This window comes from Felis catus, chromosome B4 (assembly GCF_018350175.1).
Source record: "Felis catus isolate Fca126 chromosome B4, F.catus_Fca126_mat1.0, whole genome shotgun sequence".
NCBI classification, from domain to species: Eukaryota; Metazoa; Chordata; class Mammalia; order Carnivora; family Felidae; genus Felis; species Felis catus.
Genome location: NC_058374.1, coordinates 25,798,809 through 25,825,725, shown reverse-complemented (window position 1 = coordinate 25,825,725; position 26,917 = coordinate 25,798,809). Strand labels below are relative to the sequence as shown.

General features: G+C 39.1%; 1 protein-coding gene across 7 annotated transcripts in view; it reads left to right on the top strand.

Annotated features, from left to right (window-relative positions):
- The window catches only part of MKX (mohawk homeobox), a 67,774-nt gene that overhangs the window by 20,493 nt on the left and 20,364 nt on the right, over positions 1-26,917 (top strand). Inside the window, exon 7 of one of the 7 annotated variants that reach the window (XM_045061061.1) lies at positions 12,355-13,380. The exons of 4 other annotated variants lie outside the window; for them this stretch is intronic. In XM_045061061.1, coding sequence (XP_044916996.1) covers positions 12,355-12,428 — 74 coding nt within the window. In that variant the 3' untranslated portion in view covers positions 12,429-13,380. Of the gene's footprint in view, positions 1-7,410; positions 7,716-12,354; positions 13,381-26,917 lie in introns of those variants that run through there. 2 more of the 7 variants (XM_023256474.2, XM_045061062.1) reach the window with 2 other exon arrangements.

Here is a 26,917-nt window from a genome sequence, read left to right as displayed (position 1 = left end):
ATAGATTCACTTGCAAAATTGAAATGAAATTGCATAAGTGTTCCATCTCCTGTTCGAAACTGAGAGATTAATGGCAAACAAAAATAGAAAAAGAGAACAAATATTGGCATGAGCAGTTTGCTGGCTCCTTAAGGGGTAGCTTTTCATTTGCTTTGTTACTTGGTATCATGTGAGAGGCTGGAAAAACCTAAGTGTAAATACTGAGACCTACAGCCCCAGAAAACAACATGGCTTACAAACAAATTGAAAGTATATGGCAGGTTAGTTTAGAAAATTTTTAAGGACTGTTTTTGATCCCAATGTTTTCTACCCTTTTACATTGTGTTTCTTCCATGTGTTACCTAAGAATGATAGCAACAGTGATACCACATTTGTGTGAATGTTAGAAACACTGTTTTTCTGAAATGTAGCGACATTGTCTCTTCTTTTGTGCTGATACTCACTGCCTTATGTATATTAAAAGCTCTTTGAGGCCCTAAAGTGGCGTTTTATTCATTTTATAGTCCCCTTAGCACTTAGTACAGCGTCTTTCACATATTTGCCCATAACTGTTACTTAAACGAGTTAGTGTTTTAATGATGTGGCCTTTTTGCTTCTTAAACCATGAAAGACATTTTAATGTGCACGTATATATGTTGATCTGTATCTGTGAACATGACAAAAGAAAGAAAATGATCTTGAATACGTTTGAATGGCTTTAAAAAAAAGACAAATGTGAAAAATTTAAAACCAGAGGAAAATAGTAAAAAAAAAATGTAGCTGGAAACTCTGAGGTGTTGAAGGGATTCAAAATAATAACTGAGAAACTATAAAATGAAACTAAACCAATTTTCAAGTAAAAAAAAAAGTGACTTTCAGGAAAATGAAAGGATGATAAATGGAAAAGTTTAGCTAGTTTTTAAAAAACCACCAAAGAATTAAAAATATAGCAAATAGACAAACAAAAACAAATATTTGTTGTCTGTCTCTGTCTAGCACAAAACCATGTAAGATCTGAGAAAGAAAGCACAGATTCAGATCCACTGATTTAAACTCTTGAGCCACATTTGCTCTCAGGATTGACATGACAGCTTGGACTTTTTTTTTTTAAGAGTGACTGTTTTTAATCCTGTAATACAATTGGAGAGAGTCTATGCAGAAATTTTACATTTTCTCTTTCCTCCGCGTATCAGAGTAAACATCCCATACATTTTGCATATTTTCCTGTTAAAAACAAGTTTACCAACCTGAAATTTTGATTCTCTAACTTGCCATTACATTTCTACTGGAACTGAGTCCATTGTAATTGATTGTATGATGTTGCCTGCATTTCAGACGTGCTGGAGTGGTCAGTCACATCCTGGTGCTGTTTCATAGACGTGCTTGTCCATGTCACTATATTTAAGCCTGTGTCAGTATTTCCATTCAGAGACTTTTTTCATTCCCTAGGGCTTCTAAATAAGTCATAAAAATTCAAGCCCAACTCCAAGCTGGCATAAAAGGGCCTTTTTTTCTTCTCTTATGTATAAGGAACATAAGTGTGTAACTCCCACTAATTCTAAATTTGGTTAGGTTTGTAAACTCTTTACACACTGAAGAGGTCAAATAAGATCCATTGACACCTCTCCAGTCTGAGACTAAATGGGATGTCAAAAAGTTTTTACTGCCTGTGAAAATAACAAGACATTCTATTTAATGAATATGGAAGTGGTTTCTTTTCTTTCTTTCTTTTTTGGTTAGCTGTAGTTAGTTTTTCCCTTCTGCCTCCCTACTTTGTTTCTAAAATTAAACAGGTATTTTTCTATGTCAAAATGTGTCTTGTTGATGTAACAGAATTTTTACTCAGAATAAATATGTGTTTTCTTCCAGGCCAAAATTTTGGTACTTTTAAATTTTGGAAGCTTCTGCTCTTGTTTTCTGTTAGAAATTATATCATTTATAATTATGAGTTTGGGGGAAGCAAAAAAGTAACAACTTTGTTCCCTCACAAATGAGATAGTTCTTTTACAAAATTTGAATTTTCTCTTCGTTTTCAGTTTAGATGCAAGACAGCATGTTTAATGCATAATGCCTCTTTTCTCCCTTTCTTCTTTCACAACTTCGTTACCCAATTTCTCTCATATTCATTGTACTGAAGAGATAGTCAACGATTTTTATAAACCCAACAGCGAACTTGAAAGGATCCTCTAGTTCAATTCTTGAATTTGCAGATTTGGAAATTGCTATAGGCTCTATACTAAGCATTGAAATTGTTAGTTTTTTTGGATATGAGTTGCTTGATTGCTTGGAGATATGATCCAGACCCTTGGTACAATTAGTCTGATTGCTTTGGGCAATTTCAGCTACTTAATTGACATTTACTTTTATTTATTTATTTATTTATTTATTTATTTATTTAGACGTTTATTCACCCTTGAGAGACAGAGAGAGACAGAACACGAGTGGGGGAGGGGCAGAGACAGGGAGACACAGAATCGGAAGCAGGCTCCAGGCTCTGAGCTGTCAGCACAGAGCCTGACGCAGGGCTTGAACTCACGAGCCATGAGATCTTTTACTTTTACTTTTAAATAAAAGTAAATACTTAAGCATTAGTGTTGAAGTTTCGAGAACTTAGGCCAGCTGTGTGTGCATTTAAAATTCTTTTCTCTATTGTAACGGCTGCAGTAAAAAGGTCTTTCTTTACACACGTTTTTAGACTACAGGTTGTAATAGACATCATTACCTGGGGATCCTCCTTTGCTTACTAAGGGAAATATGAATGATTTGCAGAAAATGGCTAAAAGCTAATACTGCTAGTGTGCGTCTCTCTCTGCACATATGTATGGTCATAGTGGTAATAACTGAATTGAATGTAGTTAAGAAGACAAAGCGGCTTTTGAAAGTGACCAGTGATATCTTCCCTCTCCCTTTGGTGCACCCTGGAGGCGTTGAGTCCTTCCTTACCTGGTGGTGGTCAGATAAAAGCTCGGGTGATAACAACAACCCAATGGAACGTGGTTTGGGGAAGATAGATTAGTCGTCCACTTCCAATGATGTTAGGTCCTCCCAGTCAGAGAAGGAGCCAGGAACTGTTTTTCTCAGGCAAGCAAGACACTGGTGCAAGACGCGCTGAGGGACTGCAGAGCCTGATTCACCTTTAGCATTTCTTCAGGTCAGACACATCCGGATGTAGCTAGAAGAGGTAAAACTGAAGTTTAGACTTCGCCGTGTCACAGATTCGGGCAGCCCCTTGGTGATGGCGTGTGAGGATGCTCTCAAGTGCGTGTTGTGTCTCCCACAATCCCTGAACTACAGATAGGGTTAAAAACAGCCTCTTGCCCACTTACTTCAGTGCTTTGGAGTCTCTTTGATACAGTGACCAAGATGGATATCTCTGACAGAAAGAATGTGTTCCCTTTGTGATGCCATTACACACACACACACACACACACACACACACACAGAGTACGCAAAAACCGTTTTACCTTTGATCAAGCGATAAAGAGAACAAAAAACTTTAAACGGTGACTTTGAGAGGAATATTTGGGTGATATAACATTAAACTGGAAAACAGCACAAATGAAAACGAAAACTTTGCAAGTGCTGAAAGGTGATCAGAGACATTCGTGAAATGGGATGTCCAAGAAACAGTTTGCTCTTTAAATTTTTACATAGTTGCTCATGTATTTAAAATTTAGAACTGATAGTCCCTTTGACTGAGCCAGACTCAGGTTATGGTGGACAAAGCTCTCAGTATGGCAGAGACATTTCAAGTAAGAATGCCCCATTCTGCCAAAACTGTCATTATGACACTAAAATGTACCCTTTTGCTAAGGGCCAGAATTCAGAGTCTCTCCTTCCAGTTTCTACACTGATTTAGACAACAGATGCATAAAAGGCAACGTGGTATTCAGGATCATTTGTCACATGGCTTCGGGGCAAGAGGATGGCTATCTGGCAGGAGGGAGAATTCCTTAAATGTTACTGGGTCTTACATTTCTAAATGTAAAATCCCTGGCCAGAAGCTGCTTGGTGCCACGTGCCTTTGGTGTGATTGTCTCAGGCTAACTCCAAGCAAGATGGTTGCAATATTGTGGCTACTTGAGAACCCACATAGCCTTCTCTAGTTTGCAACTGAGGTGGAGAGCCATTGTTTTGCATTTTCTTTTATCCTTGTCTTGACTGCATTTTTTGTCTTGGTGTTTGTTCTGTCTCTCTCTCTCTCTCTCTCTCTCTCTCTCTCTCTCTCTCTCTTTCTCTCCCTCCCTCCCTCTCCCTCTCTCCCTCCTTCTCCCTCCCTCCCTCCTTTAATTCTTTCTGAGCTGCTAAATCTATCCAGCTGGATCAAGGAGTTTTTTCACAACCTTGTCAGTAGTGCAATTGGTCGTGTCTTAGTTTTTACTGTGTCTCCTGGGTTCCTTTACTTTAGTCCTTTTCAGAAATATGGCACCAGTTCAGATTTACTCATAACCCATGGGGCCTCTGGTTTATCTAACCTGTGTACTTTTTTCCTTCAGATTTATTTATTTATATTTTTTCCTTAAAATTGTGCTTTAAAAAGTATAAACATAAATCATCTGGAATAGTAATTTTCAACTATCTTGAAAGGTGTTTGAGGACTATTTCATGGTTACTATGATTGAAGCAGTAAAATTTAGTTTATAGTTACAATAACTTTCCTCTCATTAGGAAAATATAAAAAAGCTCAACTTTATGATTTCATGACATATTACCAACCCCCAAATACCATTCCTAATCCCTACCCTCTAACATACACACTCAGTGAAATGCTAGTAGGAAGCTCAGAGAAGAACAATAAAGACAAATGACCTATGTTCTGTTTGACCACATCCTGTCTCTTAGGTGCTTTATTAAAATGACAGTGTAAAGGTCTGAATAGAGACTCTGTTGAAACAATACAAGTTTAATCTGTATCTTGGCTATAGTTAAATCCCTACTGTTTCGTATGTGGTTTGGAAAATGACTTTGCTGGGTCTAGATTTTCTCTGTAGTCAGCCTCCTTACCTGACCTGAGATTACCCACTTATAGATTAGGCCACAGGAAGTTATAATGTGGAGAGAGCAGATTTGCCTTAGAAACTGGGAGCACTGTATTTAGCCAGAACTGCGAGCAACTGGGGATGTGTTCCAAGGCAAGTCTCTTTATTCACCGGGGCCTTCCTTCCTTCAGCTGTCAAATGAGGACGCGTCATTGCCTTCTGCCCTCGATAATCAGGGATTCTATGAAATGCATAGGGAGAAAAGGAAGCCCACGGTTGACAGAAAGTCGTAGTTAAATGCATACCATTTTGTCACTATTAGAACCAGGACTTGGGCTCCAAGCTCAGAAACATTTCAAAGGAGCTTCAGGGGGCATGGCTATAGTAAGCCCCCATGGTGGCAGGTAAAGGACCTTGCCCAAGGAGGGTATTGGGCCCTGAGTGGGTAAGGAGGCCAAGAGGGGAAAGGGCTTATGATTAAATATGGCAATGTGTTCTTTATGTCTTGCGTCACTTTTAGGAATGCCTGTCCCAAGATTATAAAAGTTCGCTTTTACATTTTCTTCTACTACTTTTATTATTTTAATTGTACACTTACATAATTATAATCTACCTACAATTTTTTGTAAGTTATGTGAAGTAAAGGTCTGACTTCTGGTTTTTCCCCAACACGATCTGTTCCAATACAATTTATCGAGCACTTCCACATTTCCTTACTGACTTGAAATGCTACCTTTAGGGACGCCTGGGTGGCTCAGTCAGTTAAACTTACAACTTAGGTTCAGGTCATAATCTCACAGTTGGTTGAGTTCAAGCCCTGCATCGGACTCTGCTGTTGTCAGTGTTGTCTCTCTCTGTCTCTGCCCCTCCCCTGCTCGTTCTCTCTCTCTCTCTCTCTCTCTCTCTCTGAAAAAATAAACATTAAAAAAAAAGAAAAGAAATGCTACCGTTAGTATACTCTACCTTCCTTTATATGTGTCTATTTCTAGACTCTAATGTATTCCGCCAAACTTTTTAAAACACTTCTACATCAGTAGCACACTGTTCTCATGACTGTAGCCTTATTGTGCATTTTGACATATGGCAAGGTATGTCCGCTTGCAATTCTTTCAAAATATTCTCATCAAGTCTCTTGAATTTGCCTTTCCAGTTGAACTTTGGAATAAGATTGACAAGTTCCATTTTAAAAATTTCATTGGAAATTCATTTGGGATTACATTGAATTTATGTATTAATTTGGGGAATATTTTTATCCTTACTATACCAAGTCTTTCCACTCAGGAACATAGTATATTTTTCCACTTATTCTGATTATTTTTCAGGACATTCAATAAATTTTTATAGTTTTCTTTACATAGAGTTTGCATATTTCTCATTAAATTATTAGATGTTTTGGGGCACCTGGGTGGCTTAGTCGGTTAGGCGTCTGACTTCAGCTCAGATCATGATCTCACTGCTCGTGGGTTCAAGCCCCGCATTGGACTCTGTGCTGACAGTTCAGAGCCTGCAGCCTGCTTCAGATTCTGTGTCTCCTTCTCTCTCTGCCCCTCCCATGCTCGTGCTCTGTCTCTCTCTCTGTGTCTCAATAATGAATAAATGTTAAAAAAAAATTTTTTAATTATTAGATGTTTTATTTGTTATTCTTATTGTTTCCATTCTGGATGAGTTCTTATCTATTACATATTATAATAGTTATCATGGATATGTAGGAAATCTGTTGGATTTTGTACATTTTTCTTATATAATATTGATATAATATGTAATTGATGTATAATATTGATGTAATATTGTCAGAGTACACACAAGCATATAACTGTCAGATAGTAACAGTTTTATATATTTATTTTCCTCTTTTCTCTGCTTCCCTTCCTCCTTCCCTTCAGCAGTTACATTCCATTGACCAAATTTTCCAAAACAATGTTGTAGTGATGGCAGGCTTTAAAGGGAGTTTTTCTTATATTTTTCTTATATATATATATATGAATATTATATATTTTATCTTATATTTCTTATATTCTTATATTTCTTATATTTTACTATTCTTATATTTTACCATTGAGTATAATGTTTGCAGAAAATTTCTGATATAATCACTTTATCAAGGTAAGGATCCCCTTCTCATTCCTAGATTATTTAATAAGAGATTCTCCCCACTCCCAAAACACACTCGTACCTAAATAGGTTATTGTAATTATCAGACACTAATCCCACAATTTTTAATACCATTTGACTGTCCCTTTTAACCTACTTATATTGAGTAAATTTCCTAGTGTTTAAATTTCCTTGATTCCTTGGGAAAAATTCTGTTCCATCACAATGTATCATTATTTTAATATATTTCTGGATTTGATTCATTAACTATTTAGCCATTTTATATCAAAATTCTCAAGTGAGCTTTGTCTATAGTTTTCTTTTTTTCTAATGCTCTCCTTGCACAATTTTGATATTCCAGGTATGCCAGTCTTGTGGAATGAGCTAGAAAGTTCTTCATCTTTTTCCTGCTCTGGAAAAGTTTAAACAAAGTAAGGATTAGCTTTTCTGCATGTCTTGAAGATTGGAGCGAGTTCACCTGTGAAATCATCTTGGTCTGGGATCCCTTGGTTCTCTATTCTTCCTCTTACACCTTTTCTCATCTTTCCCTTCCACGTCATTTACAGCTGCCTCGTCTTCACCTTCCAGATCTCTTGCTTGGTCTTCAGCTTTGCCCCATCCATTCTACTGATCGACCTTTCTGCTGCAGTCTTTCTTTTAATTTTGGTATCATGTTTTTATTTTCCAAGAACATCTTATTCCTTTTTCATAGCAGTCACAACCCCTATAGAGATTAGGGGTTACCTGAATTTCTACTCTCTACTTCTCTTTTTTTTTTAGTTTTTTTAAGATGTCTATTTATTTTTTGAGAGAGAGAGACAGAGACAGAACGTGAGCAGGGGAGGGGCAGAGAGAGAGAGGGGGACACAGAATCTGAAGCGGGCTCTAGGCTCCAAGCTGTCAGCACAGAGCCCAACGCGGGGCTCGAACTCACAAACTGTGAGATCATGACCTCAGCCGAAGTCGGACGCTTAACCAACTGAGCCACCCAGGTGCCCCCTGATGTCTGTGCTTTAACTGGTAACCTTCATGATTCTTCCCGTGGCCCACTTTTATTCTCTGTGAACTGCTGAATCGCAGTACCTTCCCTGTTGGGAAAAGCAGCTAACACTTTGCCACAGTCTTGATCTCCACCTGTTTTGAGTTGTGGTTCTCTGTTTAGATTTCCTCATCAATTTAATGCCATTTCATCTTTCATGAATTTTTCAACTTTTCTGATTTGACGACGGTGCCCTTTATTGTTTTCGAGCACTGCTTGGCATTTATCTGTTTTTAAATTTACATTCTGTAGTTTTAATGGGATTTTGAGAGAAAAGTAAATAAAGCTTATTGAGTGCACCATCTTAAAGGGAACTCTGTAATACAGACTGTTAGTAAGTGATTTCATTATAAAAGATGTTTATTGCTGATAGTTTTTAGTGGGAGTTTGCACACATTCAGAATTATGCATAGATTCTGAATATCAAAGGAGTAATGAATAAAGAGTAATTATATACAGAATGGAACATGGGAACTCCTGGAAAATTCTTGCTAGGTTTCATGTACATAAACATGACACATTTTGATGGGTAACACTTTCCAAACTACAGTGCTTGAATTAAAGAGCTAAATATAATTTAAATTAAAAAATGTCTGTAATTATGATATAGTAGTACTTGGCAGTCTTCAACCTAATAAATACTACACTTCTAGGATGTGATTAGAATCTGAATAGATACTGCTTTACCCTGTAGTTAAGCATGTGGCAGGATATGCTAGAACTAACTTTTCTTTTTATCCTTCCAGTGGAGAACTTAAGTCCTTTGTTTGAGTGAATACTGTTGGGAATTTTTAAGTAAAAACAAGGAGCTAAAGAATTCCATTTCTTTTTGCCAATCTTTCCTTCAAGCAAAATTATCAATTAATGGAGCATTAAAAAATCATATGCTTCAGATTGGTTTCTTTTACCCTTTTGTACTTGGATTGCTTTAATAATTTTTAGCTAGTGTGATAAATGTAGCTGATTAAAGTTATACATCAAAATATACTGTGAGAGGGAAAGGGTTATATTTCAAAAATATCATATTAATGAATTGCATATTAAAATTTGCATGTTATTTATTTTGAAAATATCAAAATATCTCAACTTTCTCTAATACCTTTTTTCTTCCTTCCTTCCTTCCTTCTCCCTTCCTTCCTTCCTTCCTTCTTCCTTCCTTCCTTTCCTTCTTCCCTCACTCTCTCCTCTTTCTCTCTACTTTTTCTTTTTTTTTTTTTTTAAACAGTAAAGGGCATGGTCTTTGTTCAGGGCCCTGCTATCCAGATTCTTCCGCAGTTTGTTCAACTGTGGCTAAGCTGACTGAATATTTCGCCACATTTCCATGTCTCTGGGCAGTGATGGACTGACCACAGAATACTTTTCTATGAGTTTTCTTTCTTCCCTCAGGGATATGCTTGATTGTCCAGCTGTCAACATGTGGAAACTGTACTATTTATACAGTAATTAATATAAAATAGACCACTGTTCCCAGTATCTTTCCTAGAGCAGCGCCCTCTTTTATTGGAACACCTAACATTTTCAGAGTCTTTTGCTTATGGTAACTTAATTGTCATTGTGTTAGGCTGTCTCTGTAACACTGGGTGGGTCCTTCCGCGAATTAGATAGCAAATGCTTTGGTATAGGCTTTGAAGCACTCGAATCATACTGATGAGGTCGAGGGCTTTACCTACCATCACTGGTCGATGTCCTGTGTTGGACAGAGAGAGTAAGCGGTACACATAAGACACGATTCTTAGCCAGACGTTGCAGGCACTGCCTCCCTCACAAAAAGGCTTTTCCTGGAAGATAGAGATTTGAAGGGCTTTCTTTTCCAATGATCCTGTACAGCCTCTGTCGAATATGCTAATGGGCAGCAGTATATCCAAGCACTTATTCTAAGAAAATATGGAGTGAAGGCCTTGAAACTAAGAAGGGTGAGAGAAATGCCAGAAGGCCAGCTTGAGATCATGGCATGTACATTACTAGGAATAGACAGCTTTTTGTCACAGTCAGGAAATGAATATTTTTAAATTAATTAACCATGACAGATTCAAAAGGGATAACTGTGGTTATAAAGCAAAGAACAGTTCTTATGCCGAGGTGTTGGTTTTCTCTTGGTACAACCACAAACAGGGGCGCCTGGGTGGGTTCAGTCGGTTGAGCATCTGATTCTTGATTTTGGCTCAGGTCATGATCCCAGGGTCGTGGGATCTAGCTCCGTGTTGGGGTCTGTGCTGGGCATGGAGCCTGCTTGGGATTCTCTGTCTCTGTCTGTCTGTCTGTCTCTCTCTCTCTCTCTCTCTCTTCTCTCCCCCTGCCCATCTCCCCGTTCATGCACCCTCTCTGTCTCTAAAATTAAAAATAAAAATTACCACAAACAGCAACTTAACACCATTAATTATCTCCGAGTTTTGTAGGTCACAAGTGTGGCATTCATGACTGGATTCTCTGCTCAGAGTTTCATTAGGCTGACATCAAGGTGCCAGTCACACTGGGCTCTTAGCTGGGGGTACCGGACAGGAGCTCACTCACAAGCTTACTTAAGCTTTGGCATAATTCATTTCCCTGTAGTTGTAGGACTGAGGTCCCCACTTCTTTGACTCTTGGCTTCTAGAGGCTGCCCCATTCCTCTGTCTGGTCCCCTGCATTTTCTAACCAGCAACAGCACATAGGTTCCTTCTCATACTTGAATCTCTCTGCCCTGCGCCCCCACAGGAGACACTCTGAGTTAAAGGACACATGTGATTTAACTGAGTCCACCCAGATAATCCAGGATAATCTCCATATTATAAGGTCAACTGATCGATCATCCTAATTGTATCTGCAGCACCGCTTTTAACATGTAATGTAACATATTCACAGATGGGACCCTGGAAGAAAACTCATGGGGGCAAAATTCTGCCTATCCCAGCAGAGATCACTTAGTTATGGGGATTTAGATAAGGTTTTGCCCATTCAACCTCGAAAGTTTAGACAACAAGCATTATTATTAGTGTGATCTTTTGATTATCACGTATGAAAAATATACTGCTTTAAATGCTTTCGGTATGGACAGTCTTTAAAATGGGTAATCAAATCTTGTCTAAATAAATTAGTTGAGATTTACATAATTAGTTACATATGAGCACAAAAATCACACATATGTATTCCCTTTATACATTTGGTTAGTCTTGCTTTCCTTAACAATGCTTTTATCTCATAACATGAGGCCGACGTTTTAACATTCTGGCAACCATCAGACAACTGACAGTGTATTTCTTTTTTTTTTTTTTAATGTTTATTTATTTTTGAGGGGGGGGGTGGGCAGAGAGAGAGAGAGACAGAATCCAAAGCAGGCTCCAGGCTCTGAGCTGTCAGTACAGTGCCCAACATGGGGCTCAAACTCACAAACCACGAGATCATGACCTGAGCCAAAGTCAGATGCTTAACCGACTGAGCCACCCAGGTGCACCCTGACAATGTATTTCTAAGGTAGATGCCTAGATGGTTACCAGTGGGATGATGAATGTTGACTATGCATAGTAACAGCAGCTGCCATTTATTGAACACTTACAATGTGTTTGTGTTGTGCTTTACCCTCATGTGCTATCTTATTCAGCCCCCACAGTAGTTCTATGATCTATGTTGTACTATCCTTGGTTTGAGAGAACAGACTTAGCAGAATTTGCCCACATAAGCTGTGATGTTGCAGAGCCAGGATCTGAGATCAGATCTGTTTGACTCTAAAACCTTGCTCTGCACAACTGTCCTTTATTTTTTCACATACCTAGGGAAAGTTACAAAGATTGTAGTTTATCCTTGGGAGATCCTCCTGCCTCCTTTTCTAAGCCACCTTCTACCTCCTGGCTCCCTTTTGTTACCTCCAAAGGAGCCTATGTCCTTATGCTGTGGGGAATCCCCCACCATGAGATGCAAACAGCATGGTCTAAATAGTTTGGGGCATAACAATGATAGTAATAATAGCTGGTAATCACTGAGCACTTATCAAGTGCTAGGCACTGTGCTAAGTACTTGACGTGCATTTTCTTACTTAATCCTCATAAGAGCCCCGTGAAATAGGTACCGTTATCATCCCCCATTTCCCACATGGTATTTTGAAAGCAGAACTTGTAAATCTCTAAGCGATTGAATGTGTGCGAGAGTTTCAAAGGAGACTCCTTGGCTTCTCTGGGCCATCCTAATCGTGTCCCCATTCCAGAAGGTTAGTGTCAGCCTTGTGGCTCCTTCATCTGTGGCTACAACCTTCAGTCCAGAATTTATGTCATCACTTCCTTTATCGTACCGCAGCCTCTTTCTTTCAGGGTCCCCGTCGGGCATTTGAGGCTGGAGATGATGTCATGAGGACAGAGCTTTCTCTGTAGGAGAGGCAATGGCACTCAGGCCATAGACTCCCAGGAAGAAGCACAGAGCATCTCTATAGAGAGGAGAAGGAATCCAGGAACATAAGAGTGGCCAGAGGGAAGCAAGCATCTGCCTGAAGCAATCTCCCTGAGAGCTGTGGAGTCCAAACATGTGGAGGACTTATCTTCCTTCCCCAGCAATCACACAGAGCAGGGGTGATATGGGCCCTTTATTACGGGGACCTGTTCCTTTGGAAGTGGAAACAAATATGTCGAGAAAATGAGCAGGGCTACAGTCAGAGCCCTTCCCGTAACATCCTGAGTGGCCCCAGAATGCTGAGGCAGGAAAGGAGCCGGCCCTTGCCTGGAGCCTGGGGTAGACGTCTAGGGTTTCCCTTACAGCCCCTGCTAGTGGCTTCTACTTGAAGCCACTCTATATAAATCCACAGAAAAATTGTGCCTTGAATTGCAGAATAGATACATTTCACAAACATTAGATTTAAATTAAACCAAGTTTTGAGGATAGTGTAGACACTTGGTATTTTCAGACGCCTGCACTGAATCCTTGTGTTATATGAACAATGTAACTCAGCTTCTGCTTCTTAAGTTTCTATTGTGAGATATTGGTTCTTTCTTACATTTAAGGTTAAACAACAATATCAACTGCCTTTTATTAGGTCTGTCACTGTGTCGGCAGTAATGCCTATTAAAATATTGCATCCTGGTCGTGAAGTGTAACTGAAGTTACTGGAAAATATCATACATACACTGTGACTATCCTAGTTTTCAAACCACAAAAAATGTTGTCTTTACATGTGAGCGTATGTTCTCGGTGTTTGATCTTCCTGTATTAATGAAGATTGTTACTTCAGGGGAAGAATTAATTTTTTTGTTTTAAATGCTTTCCCCAAAAGTTGGACTCAATAGCATTCCTTTATAAAAAAGAAAAAATAAAACCCTCACTTGTAATCTATAATTAAAGCCAAAGTTTTCTTTTAATTTTAAAAGCTTGTCCTTGAACTAAAATAACATGGAACATTTTAAAACATGGCTCCAAGCTGCTGTAGATACATTTTATTTAAACCACAGAGACTGCAGTTGGATTTCTCAGGGCCAGACAGACTACAAATTATAACTGTAGCAGAAGCGACTGTGAATTTCTGGACGTTGTAGTACCAGCAAGGCTGGTTGTTTTTCTGGAGCTGTTCCTCCCTTTGGGCTCTGCTTGTGAATGACTTAATCCCTGTGTTGAGATCAAATGTCATGCCCCGTTGCCATGCGTAGATGAAGCAAGCAAAACCTCTTTTTCCTGTGCACAAGTTTGACGTGCTCGCCTGCAGAGGAGCAAGGCAGTAGGTCAGAAGAGTCACAGAATAGAAGTTGTCAAGTGAAGCTAGAACCCAGTGAGACTCCACAAGTTGGATGCACGATAAAAATATCCTTTAAAGCAGAATCCCATTGTTTATTATGGCAAGAAAAGGGGATCGTATCCATGATTGAATTGTAAAAATATTTTTACTAAGGTCATTTTTGTACTTACTATTCTGGTATTAGGTTAGCAACTCTAATGCCAGATTAGAGCTAATAATATATTGTGTTGCTCTATGTACTTTAGAAAGCACATGAACATCTGTTATTTCGTTTGATCGCCGCTACAACTCTGCGTGGTAAAAATAAGGATAATTACTCCTGCTTTCTCGCGGAGTGGGAGGGAGTGACCCACTGATACATAGCTACTTAATGGCAGAGCCAGAAAGAGAAGTTGAGTCTCTCAGCAACTCTTTCAGGCTCTTTCCACTTGATTTTACGGTGTTTTCCATCCTGGTGAAGTGCACTCAAAGTAAAAAAATCATTTATGGAGTAGAACTCTCCAAAGCAGCGACTCTTAACTTATTTGGAGCTGTTCCCCCTTTTGTACACGGGCTGCTTTGAAAACTGGATAAAAAGCTTCGGATCCTTCTCCAGTGGAACTCACATCCACTCTCCCCACCCCACACTGTAGTGTGACCCACGTGGCAGAAGAGCTTTCTCTGATTCTTTAGATCTCAGGAGGATTCTCTTGGACACACTTTATTCGTGCTATGTAAGATTGAGCCCTTCTGAGGATTTCTGACTATGCCTGAGGGTTCTGTCTTCAAAGCATCTGTCGCCATGTACTTTCCAAACTATATTCAGTTTATGGGTTACTTTGCCATCCCACATATGCAGTCCCTGTTGTGCATCACACTGATTCAGATATGAGATGTACTCCCTTCCTCAAGTGCCAGCAAGGCCTTCCACTCTCAGGAGACGCGTGCATGTAGCAGACCGTATGCACCATGTGGAGGGAACGGAGGAGGGACTTATATCGCAGCAGTCACATACGGAGCACTACTTTTCCTTGTTCTTAAGGGTCCTTTAGACAGCCCACATGGGAGTCTTCCCTTCCTGTTGTGTGGTCCACAGCCTAACAGCATCTCACTAGTTTCACGCTTCCTCCTTCCCCTCTTTCCTGCTACCCCCTAGGTCCCCAGTTGCCTCAAACACTCCAAGTTCTTTTCACTCAGTGTAAGTGTAATCCAGCTGTCTCCAGCTTCAGCTCCCAAACTCTGTTCCAGGCCTACCTTTGCATGCTCAAACCCACCCACCAGGATGCTAAGCAAACCTAAGGGGCCTTGGGGCTCCTTCCCTTCCCTTTCCTTATAAGGTATTTGTGATATTAAGTGGGAGCTTCTCTTCTTCAGCTCTAAGTCTTTATAATTTTCGGAGTCTCAAGGATTCCTTAAAACCCAACCATTATTGCCCCTAGGTTTGGAACCCCAGTTGAAGATAGTTCTGGAGTTTCTAGTCTCCTTGGGGCTGTGTGAGTTTAGAACTTTCTCAGAGGGGCGCCTGGGTGGCTCAGTCGGTTAAGCGTCCGACTTCGGCTGAGGTCACAATCTCACGGTCTGTGAGTTCGAGCCCCGCGTCGGGCTCTGTGCTGACCGCTCAGAGCCTGGAGCCTGTTTCAGATTCTGTGTCTCCCTCTCTCTCTGACCCTCCCCCGTTCATGCTCTGTCTCTCTCTGTCTTAAAAATAAATACACATTAAAAATGTATATTAAAAAAAAAAAAGAACTTTCTCGGAGTTCCTCTTTGGAGCAGAGTTGATGATTAGGCACAGGGTGCTCTCACGACCTCCGTGGGGTTGGATCCAGGTCAGGACAGCTGGTGTGGAGGTCATCTCTGTAATGGACTTGCCCATTCCATCCCCCTGGCCAGTCGGGAAACTGAGGGTGGTATTGAAGCTTCTGGGGAAAAGAAGAAAACAAATCAATGAATCCAACAGAAAACATTTTGGTTCATGAGATGTTCTTTAAGAAAATGATACATATATGATGAGGAAAACTCAAGAACATAATATAGGAATAGAAAATGGTGTAAAAAAATGGATAGTGATTTAAACATTTTTTTCTTTAACATTTATTTATCATTGAGAGACAGAGAGACATAGAGCATAAGCAGGGGAGGGGTAGAGAGAGAGAGGGAGAGACACAGAATCTGAAGCAGGCTCCAGGCTCTGAGCTGTCAGCAGAGCCCGATGTGGGGCTCAAACTCACAAACTGCAAGATCATGACCTGAGCCAAAGTCAGACGCTTAACTAACTGAGCCCCCCAGGTGCCCCTGGATAGTATTTTAAGAAAGGAGTAGATTAGATAATTTCTTCCATTTGATCCCAATTTGAAACTGTGTTATTCTAAGAGATACATTCTTTCCCCCGGTGATAGGTTTTCCCTTGTTGTTGATGGTCTGTGATTTTAAAGCATTGCTGCTTTCATTCTATTTCCATTTCCAAGGTTATCTAGCATGTATAGTCTTGTTCTTACCTGTGATTGAGCAGGACAAAAAGATTTTCATCTTACTTGAAAGGAGGGATAGGATTGGGCTACAGTGTATCGTATTTCTGAAGGAAACATCCCGTTCAGTCCCACGATGGGACTTAGAAATATCACTAGTGAACATTTTTGTTGAGAAACTGGCAGAGGTATGGACTTGGGGGTAGACCAGAAATGTCATTATAACCTTGTGTTGATGAGGTAGAAATCTTCAAACTGGAAATCAGGCCCTGTGCATGTTTCCCACAAGCACTGAAGTAGCTTCTGTGATTCCCTGATCCTTAGCTTACTCTCTGACTGATCAACCAGAGGAAGGCTGGGGGGGTGGATGTTAAAATAAAGGAGCAAGTTCAGACACATTTTGCCTTCTCTAACCAGCTCATCACAATTAGACTATTTTCTTCAAATTCTTTCTGCTGTCATAAAAAGACTCAGCCAGAGTCAAAAGTCACTTCATTCACCTCTTTGTTTTAACCATTGATCTTTTAAATTTGGGTACTTGAGGTAAACTATATGTAAACTTCTTTCCTGGGAAGAAAGGACTGTTTTAATATTTGACTATGCATCAGATAACTCTATCTTTACAGAGAGCTAGGGAATCTGATTTTGAGAGAGAATAATCTAGAGCAAAGAGAGAAAGTATAAATATGATTACATGCCAGGTATAAAAAATAAAGGTATCAGAAATAGAAAGGCAGAGGAAATGTATAATAGGAAAGAAAATCTAGAGGAGAAACCTCCAAAAAACACTCCATAGTGATGGGGGGGAAAGAACACTTGAAAAGTTACTTGGATTGAGAAAGGAAAGGGCTGAAAGAAGAAGGGAAAATCAGAATAGAACTGAAGAATGGCTCTTATTTCTAGGCCTCGTTCTGCATGCCAAAGGACCAGAGAATTTTTAAATACCGGGAATTATTGACAAGTTAGGCCTGAATAGGCTCTTGAAGGAATTTGTGGATTCCATCTTGAGTAGTGAGGGTGTGTCTTTAAACTGATATTCTTTATTTATTGAGTAGTACGGGGCTTACGTATAAGCCTTTTATAAGCCTTGTTCAGTCTTCTCCCAGAGTCCCATAAATAAGATACGAAGGGGCTGTGAAGGGGAAAAGAGCGTATTGAAATGTGCACCGAGTCAACAACATCAAGGAATCTTTCCTTCTCGTACAAATGCAGAAACTGAAGATAAGCTGGTAAAAAGGGGAAATGGTCATCGTGACCAGTTAGCAGTGAATCTGGAATAAGAGGTTTCTTTAAACCAGGGATTAAAAATAGAAAGCAAAATATATGGCCATAGTCAAGCCCTGTCTTATCTTCAGCTTTTTCATGGTGGGACAATTCTAGGAATCTCTGCTTTCACAGGAATGCTGTAGGAAACTATGCACATTTTCTGTACTTTTGAAGATTCCTTGGAATTCACTATATGACTGTGAGAGTTAAGGAATGACTCATAGAGTGGTTCATGTGTCCACTCTCTATCTGGAGTCACTTAGAACTGTGCTGTCCAATATAGCAGCCTCTAGTCACATGAGGGTACTGAGCACTTAAAATGTGACTAATCCAAATTGAAATGTGTTTAAATGTATGGGGGGAAAAAGCATGGAAAATATATCATTGCTTTTTATATTGATCGGATGTTGAAATGATAATATCTGGGGCTGTATTGAGATAAAAAATATTTTATTAAAATAATTTTTATCTTTTACCTTTTACTTTTTTTAAGTGTGGCTACTAGAAAACTGAAAATTGCTTATGTAGTTTGCGTGTGTGGCTCACACTGTGATTCTTTTGGACAGCAGTGCCTTTGTGGTGGCTGTAGGCAGCAAGTTAGGGAAAGAGCTTCTCATTACAACCTGTGATTGTCAAGGAAGAGGCGTCAAAGATAAGGAAGTCAGAGTTCCATTTGGCTGAAAACTGGTTGATACACCTTCAGTCCCACTCCGGACCAGCACAGAATTCTACTCTTAAAGAAACCCTGCTATCTTCATGGCCGTTCATGCATATGGTAGGGAGCCACATCTGTAGCTCACCTTTGTTCTTGTCACCAGAACTGCCAGAGATCAGTGTGAAGGAAAGAACAAGTTTGTTGCCCTTCTTACATTTTGATTTCCTTAAAATACAGGTTCTGTCTCGTTCATCCCTAGCACCCAACAAAACTGATCTGTAGTTGATTTTGTGTGTGCGTTAAGGTATAAAGAAAATGCATAGATGAATGAATGGCTGCATAAATGAATGGCTCACAAGAAAAATATAGGTTCTGTATAGATTCAGGCAAAAGATCAAAGGCTTTGTGGGGAGCCTGGGTGGCTCGGTCGGTTAAGCATCGGACTCTCCATTTCGGCTCCGTCATGATCTCACAGTTGGTGAGACGGAGCCATGCTGTCAGCACGGAGCTTGCTTGGGATTCTCTCTGCCCCTGTCTGTCTCTCTCTCTTTCTCTCTGTCTCTCTCAAAATAAAAAAAAAAAAAATTTTTAAAGACTTTGTGATGGTCAGTGAACTAAAACCAGAAGGAAGAACACGTGAGGTTGGAAGCCAAGTTTTTTCTACAACAAAGCATAAAACACCCGACAGTGTGTACCTTTCTGTACAGCCAACATCTCTTCTAAGTGGCTGCTGTTCATGTCACACTAGGTGTTAAATACTTTAATATTCTCGGGTTGGAAGAATTTCTTTAAAAAAATTCTTTAAATCAGTGAAGAGAGGTAATAGTTTCCCTCTTCATGGACTGTAGGAGAAAATTATTTAGAAAATTTACAGAAGGTAGTATTATCCACTTTCCCATCTTTTTAAGGGTACAGAGTTGACCTTGGTTTTATTGCTGCTCATTTCTGATGGAATCACGCACAGGCCACTTTAACTTCATCTGCACATGTACGACATGAGTCACTATGCTTTCAAATAGAATTTTTTTATAGACTATAAGCTTCCATTTAGAAAAGCAGAGATGTTTTTAAAATAAATTTCCCTTGAAATTTCAAGTGATTTAACTAAAGGAACATTTTAGAGAGTAGGGTGGGAAGAAAGTTCTATTTTATTTTTCATTGTCTTTGAAATTCAAAACTTACTAAGTTAGTTTTGCAAGATTCGCCCATATTTGGTGCCGGTGGATGCCAACTACTGTGGCAAGTGATTGTCTGAGAGGGCCAAGGAACAGTCGTGCGGGAGCAGGGAAGGTGAGCCCCAATATTGTTGAATTTGTGTTTCTTTTACCTGTCTTTGTGCATGCTGGGCTCATGCATACTTATGTTTCCTCTCATCCCCCAGGACCAAGTCTTTGGTATCATAAGCCTGCTTCCTTTAAGAAAAATACTTCACATCCACTACTTTTTCCTTGGTTACTTCTCTGAGAGCCAACTTCCCACAGTAGCACAAAGCCTAGGACCCATGGAAATACTTCCATTTTAATTTCTTTTAAAACCAAAAGAAAAATGAACATAATAGTAATGCATATATAGGAAACATGGCTTATATACATCAATATGTTGATGTAGTCATAAAATATAACTTTAACATGGGTGCCTGGGTGGCTCAGTCGGTCAAGCGTCCTACTTCGGCTCAGGTCATGATCTTGTGGTTTGTGAGTTTGAGCCCCGCATGGGGCTCCATGCTGACAGCTCGGAGCCTGGAGCCTGCTTTGGATTCTGTGTTTCCCTCTCTCTCTGCTCCTCCCCTCCTCACACTCTGTCTCTCTCTCAAAAACAGATAAGCATTATACACACACAATACACACACACACACACACACACACACACACACACACACACATACACATACACACATATATATACCTTTAACATTTTTTTATGTAGGAAAGAGTATGCAAAGACAAAGGTACCTAGAGCACACAAAAATCATAACGCAGCCCTGAGCTTACTGCTTAATTCCCTCAGGTCCTTTCTTCTGCTTTCCAACATGACTACTACTGTTTGTAATCTGACAGTTTAGCATCCTCATAACATAATACGTTCTAACGTGATAAATGACTCTCTTCATCAGTTAGTGAGTCTGTTAACAAAGAATCAGTAAGAATCCTTCCTGCTACGTGGAGCTAAAACAATGAACATGACAGACAGCATATCGTGGGAAACAAGCATTGAACAAAGAGGTGTGCCAAATACTACAAAGAAATACAGGACGCTATAAATATGTAACAGAGGGATGTCATCTAAGTACATTTTTTAAATATTTGACTTTTAATGTGCCCTTGCAGAGATTCCTTATATATTTAAAAGAAAATATGAATATAAGTTATTATTTTCCCTATTTTATATAAAAGTTAGACTGTTCAACTCAGCAACAAAATACAACCTGATTAAAAATAGGCAAAGGACTTGAATAGACATTTTTCCAAAGAAGATATACAAATGGCAAATCATGAAAAGACACTCAACATTAGAGAAATGCAAATCAAAACCACAATGGGGTACCACTTCATACCCATTCGGATAGCTACTATCAAAAAAAAAATTTGGGATGCCTGGGTGGCTCAGTCAGTTGAGCGTCCGACTTGGCTCATGTCATGATCTTGTAGTCCATGAGTTCAAGCCCCACGTCGGGCTCTGTGCTGACAGCTCAGAGCCTGGAGGCTGCTTCAGATTCTGTGTCTCCCTCTCTCTTTCTGCCCTTGCCTGCTTGTGTTCTCTCTCTCTCTCACTCAAAAATAAATACGCATTTAAAAAAAATTAACAACTATTGGCGAGGATGTGAAAAAATTGGGACCCTTGTACACCACCGGTGGGAATACAAAACGGCAGCCCCTATAGAAAACAGTATGCTAATTCTTCATAAAAAGCAAAAATAGAATTACCACATGATCCAGCAATTCTCCTTCTGGGTACATATCTAAAAGGACTGAAAACAGGGACTCGAGCAGATACTTGTCCACCCACATTCATAATATCATTGTTCACAATAGCCAAAAAGTAGAAGCAACTCCAGTGTCTGCTGACACATGAATGGATAAACAAATGTGGTGTATACACGATTCGAGCTTTAAGAAGGAAGGAAGTTCTGACACATGCTATAAAATGGATGAACCTTAAAGACATTATTTTAAATGAAATAAGCCAGTCACAAAATTTCATTTTTCCTGTGTGTGTATCTATTCATATATTTTTTTTTTGATATGGGATTCTCTTGTGGATAATATTTTATTAATTTGAAGAACACTTTATGGAGTAGGGAGATACTTGTGAGTAACAAATATTTTGTCCCGGTTAAATATATATGTGTTTATTTTCCTTTTGATTTTTCCCCAAGTATTCACCTTTAAAAAATGTAATTGCATTTCATACTTTTTCTCTGTATGACTTCTAGATTTTAAGCGATAGAACTTTCTCACTTAACAACTTTGAAGGGAGTATCACAAGTTTTCTTCTAATATTTCCATGGTCTCAATTGTTACCTTTAGTCTTTTCTCTATTTGGAATGCATCTTAGTTTGAGATATGGTGTCACATGACGTGAAAAAAAATATTCAACTTTTTTTCCATGTAGCTACTCAGTTATCCCAATACCATTTATTGATCAATGTATCTTTTTCCTTCCTCCCTGGTTGGAAATACCACATTTTAAACTGAGCCTATCTTATCTTTCTGTTATTCTCTACTGAATTCTCTTTTTACTCGTGTTCCAGTCTCACACTGTTTTAATTAGTGAGGCTTTAGAATATGTTTAATATCTGGCAGTGCTTACCTTCATTCTTCTTTTTTCAGTTTTTCTAGATATTGTTGCTTGATTATTTTTTCATATTAACTTTAAGATCAACTTGTCTACTACAAAAAAACCTTTTGTTATTTGTGTTGGAATTGTGTTACATTTACAAATTAATTACAGAAAATTGATATTTTTAGGATGTAGAATCATCTTATCCAAACATGTGGTATATCTGTCCGTGTCTTCTTTTGTGGCCATTAGTAGGGCTCTAAAATGTTCTAAATAAGTCTCGAATATTTCTTTTTAAATTTATTCTTAGGTATTTTATTGTTTTTATGTTGTGCCGTAAGTCGAGTCCTTTCTTCCATCCCATCTTTCTAACTAGTTGTTTTTTTTATGTGAGAATGCTATTAATTTCCAAATGTTAACATTATACTCTGGTACCACCTTAAGTTTACTTATTACTTTGGGGAGTTTTTCACTTGACTTCCTTGTTTTCTAGTAATACAATTGCATCACATGCAAAGAGTGATGGTTTTAACTCCCTTGTGAACTTTTTGCGGTGAGTTTGTTTCCCTGGCTTGTTGCATTGGCTTACACCCCCAAGCACAGTGTTAAATAATAGTGATGAAGGTGTACATTCTTATCTTGCTTCTGACCTTCGTGGCAACATTTCTCGTTTTTTCCCATTATGCATGATGCTGGCGTTTGGTTTTCAATCCATGCCTTCCAGTTATGGCTTTAGACCTTGAAGATCTGAGTTCAGATATTTTTTTTCTCTACCACTAACAGAGAAACATTAGATAAATCATCTAGCTTCCCTGATTTATTTCCATATCTGTAAAATGAGGGAAAGAAAATTTCCTGCCTCCCAGAGCTATTGATAATGATCGTGAAAGCACTCGACAAGCTGTGCTTTATGAATGTCCCTTGTTATTCCTGTTTCCTCCTGTACAGAATGCTTCCCCACACAACTCTTTTCGGAATTGTAAAACTGGATTTCCCTTTTGTGGCTCAGAGCCTTTTTGTCATTCCATTCACAACACGGTTGCTACGTATATTCCAAGGTTGGAAAGAAAAAGTGCTTTTTGAACGATGAGCAAATTCCTTTGCTGACATTTAACCAAAATGTATTCCAAACCTGGAGCTTTTTGGAAGGCTAAGAAAATGTTGGTCACCTTCTTGTAAAAAAGTGAAATAAAAAATGTTTATGTACCTCAGCACTTCCTGACTGAGCTGGAAGTGAGTGCACTGAGGTGGTGTTATTTTGTGGTGTTTCAGTTCTGGGAAAAATGAAACCAGAAAATAGAGGAAATTTTTCAAGATTTTTGGTTGTGAAAGCTTTCCTTTTTTTTTTTTTTTTTTTTCCCCTTCCAACTTTGGTTAACATTGAGAGCCGTATAAGTTTGATTCAATTACATGTCTTCTGCAAACTAATACCCATCAGTGATCTGCTAACTAACATTTTCTTTTGTGTTAAATTCTGTGTTTTAGAGAGTGAACTGCTTGTCTGGAGATACCGATGGCTGCTGTTCCTTTCTTAGACCTAACACTGCCACCCGGTAGCCGGGACTGAATGGAAAATAATTTGTGCATATAGGATGTTAGTATTCCTTTTAAAAATGAGCTTCTGTCCTAGTTTTTGTGCAAGTACTTGGTTATGTCTCTGTCCAATCTAACAAGATTTGCAAATTTACTTTTCCTCTGTAAGAAATCACCCAGCAAGTGATTGAGTATTGGCTTGGAACTTAAAGGGTTTTCATTACTTTAATATATCACCTGCCCCACCCCGGCCCCCATGCTTGGAAAGTAAACTGTGTGGTCATCCGCATGTCCCCCATGTTTTCTGACACCACTTACCTTCCTCTTTGAGGCAGCTCTCACAGGACCTACATGTCAAGCTGTGAAAGTCATTTCTTTTGAGCAGCAGCAGCCTTCTCACCGGGCTTGCTGTTTCATCAGTGGCTTTGTCATGTGGCTGGGCTTCAGAAGAGAATTTCGTACTCCCTCATTTTCCTGGATTCAGTTCTCTGACTACGCGTCGAATCTGAGAAATCTGCCCTTTCTAGAATGTTTGTGGGTGCAGTTTTACATTGAAAGCTAATGAGGCTTAAATGTATTCTCTTGCAGAGACGGGTATGAGGAGGACAGTAGTTTCCAGCACGTTATGGATTTGTTTGCTGACCTTAAAGGCATGCACATTTAGAAAGATATTCCATATATACACATACATACACACACACATGAGATCATCTTTTGTGAATCTCAAAGTCGGTAAAAGAAGACAATGGGGGAATGTGCCGTAAGGTACGTGGGTCGATTCGGTTCTTTAGAGGGGAAGGCTTTTGGAGATCTCTGCTTATTAAGTGTAAGCGGCAGTTGCTAAAACAGTGGCAGTGCCCTCCTTTATGTAAGTTCCCTTTACGGAGCGCTTATCAAAGCAAATTTAGTAAATTGGAATAAAAGCCAAAATAGAAGGCATTAAATGAATCGGTCCAAACCTAATCCTTTCACAGACATGGCCTAAGCTGGTAGAGGGCCTGGCACAACACAGCACCTGGGGCTCCCTTGACAGACCACCATTCCGAATGAAGGGCTCCAGCCCTAAGTTAATTCAATAACAAAACGAGAGTCAGGGTTGAGAATATATCCGTTTCGGTGGAGGAAAACCCTTCATAATTATATAAATTAAACTGAGCAACCCAGAAAGTGACAGCATGTGTTCCACTTATCATTTTTCTCATTAGGTAAATTTCAGAAGGCAGAACCGTCTCCTTCTGGTTCACTACTGTATTACCAGCTGTTAGCAAAGTGCACTAAAGATCTGTTGATTGATTGGTTTACTGACGGATAGCCGGGGAATATAGTAAGTACTCCCACCTTGGAAACGGTCTTAGTTTGGAGAGGAAAGTATGTACACCTTTTGTTACGTAAATACAACAGCAAGCAAAGTAAATATGATGGGCCAGCATCAATTCTTAGGTAATCGGGAACAGACTGTATGCTGTGGAAATGGTTTACATTACTCCAAAAGCAAAATTGTGCGTTTAGTGTAAGCTATGGTGGTAAAACATTGAGCTTTTGCTTTCTACCGATAGTATAAACATGACTCCAAGATGCAGTCTCTGGAAATAATTTAGTTAACTCTTATTTTTATATGCATGTTCTGTTCTGGAGAATTGTTGCAAAAGTTGATGGAAAGTTATTTTCTTTAAGTGACAGTGTGTTTACAGAAATTCCTTGAAATCTTGATGGTTATTGAAAAGACTGAAATAAATGTTGCCTCAAAGTGCCTGTTGCAGAGCTACCCCACACCTTCCAAACCAGTACCATACTTTGTTAGTAAATCACCTAAAATCCATAAAGGTCAGGGAGACGGCTCCCTTTGTAAAATGAAATATTTATGTTTCATTCCCAAAAACATATTGTGGATCGTTTTGGTGTTTTCAGTTGAAGGTACCTAGTAAATTATTCCAAAATTATGGAGGCCAAATGTCATTCTCTCCAAAAGTTTGTGTAATATCTATTTATCTGTGGGCAGATGACTGCACAGTATAATAGTATAATCAGAGGCAGACTTTGTCATGTTAAGTCTAAGTAAACACAGCTGAACATAAGCAAGTTGGACTACAAGGTTTTTTTTGAGCTTTGCCAACAGCATATGACCTTGGAGAAGGCTGCTTTTTTACTACAATCTGCTTTCAATGGAAAAATAAAGAATTCTTTTTGTTTTGAATTAACAAGTGATGATTAGAAGCTTGTTATGTTCTAATTTTTCTATGCAAGACGAATGAACATCATGGACGCACCCAACAAAAAGCCACCTTCCTGAGGGACTTGGTCCCCATCAGGGAGCTGAATATAAGCTGCCAGAGTGGAAGCCATTTAAACGGAGCTTCTTGCTAAAAGACAACCTTTTTGTGTTTATTCGTGCTTTGTTCTTTGTCTTTGTGCCATTTCAACAGATTGAAATTGTGGTTCCAGATGCCACTAGAAAATGAACTTTATTGATTTATCCATTCTATAAGAAGCGTCTGTCCTCAACAGCAAAGAAACTTTTGTGTTGTCATTAACCTTTCAGTTTTCAATAGAAACTCTCATGAACTTTTGGCTTTCCACAAGTGCCTTCTCCCCATCCCTTTTTTTAAAAAACTTTTTAAATGTTTTTATTTATTTCTGACAGAGAGAGAGAGAGAGAGAGAGAGCTAGCACACGAGCAGTGGAGGGGCAGAGAGAGAGGGAGACACAGAATCTGAAGCAGGCTCCAGGCTCTGAGCTGTCAGCAAAGAGCCTGATGTGGGACTTGAACTCACAGGCCCTGAGATCATGACCTGAGCCGAAGTAGGATGCTTAACTGAGCCACCCAGGCACCCCTCCCCACCCCTTTTTTTAAAATGCAAGTTTCTTTTCAGTCACCTAATACCTTCTTCTTTTAGCCTAGTACGGGGTCCAATATTATATTCTTTTAAAGGGTGCTTTGTGACTAAAATAAGTTCCTATTAAATATTTCATGTCAAAAGGTGGACTTTAAGTGATAACTTTGGTAAAAGATGGATTAGTGGAGATTTATCTTGAAACATCTAGCTTTTTCAATATTCTCTCACTTGGCTAGCGGCCAGACAGATCGGCTCTTCCCGTTCCTTCACTCAAGGAAACTATTTTTTCCCCTTCCCCCTTCGGGTGTACATTTCCTTCTCAGAGTAAATTCAATATGTCTTATGGGTGTGGGACTAATAAAGATTTTTAAATAATTCACTTTTCAAGATTGGTATTTTACACACTTTTTAAAATCATATATTTGAATAATATTAACAGAGCACATGGAAAAATATTTAGATCTATGTGCTTCTGTATTTAGATTCCTGTAAGACCCACCCTTACTTATTTGTATACCTACTTTTCCTATATGTTGATGAATTTCCATGGTAAAAGAAATGCTTTCAGTCGAAAATATCAAAAAATTCCTAAAAATTATCCAGAAACACAGTTTTCTCTTTTACGTTA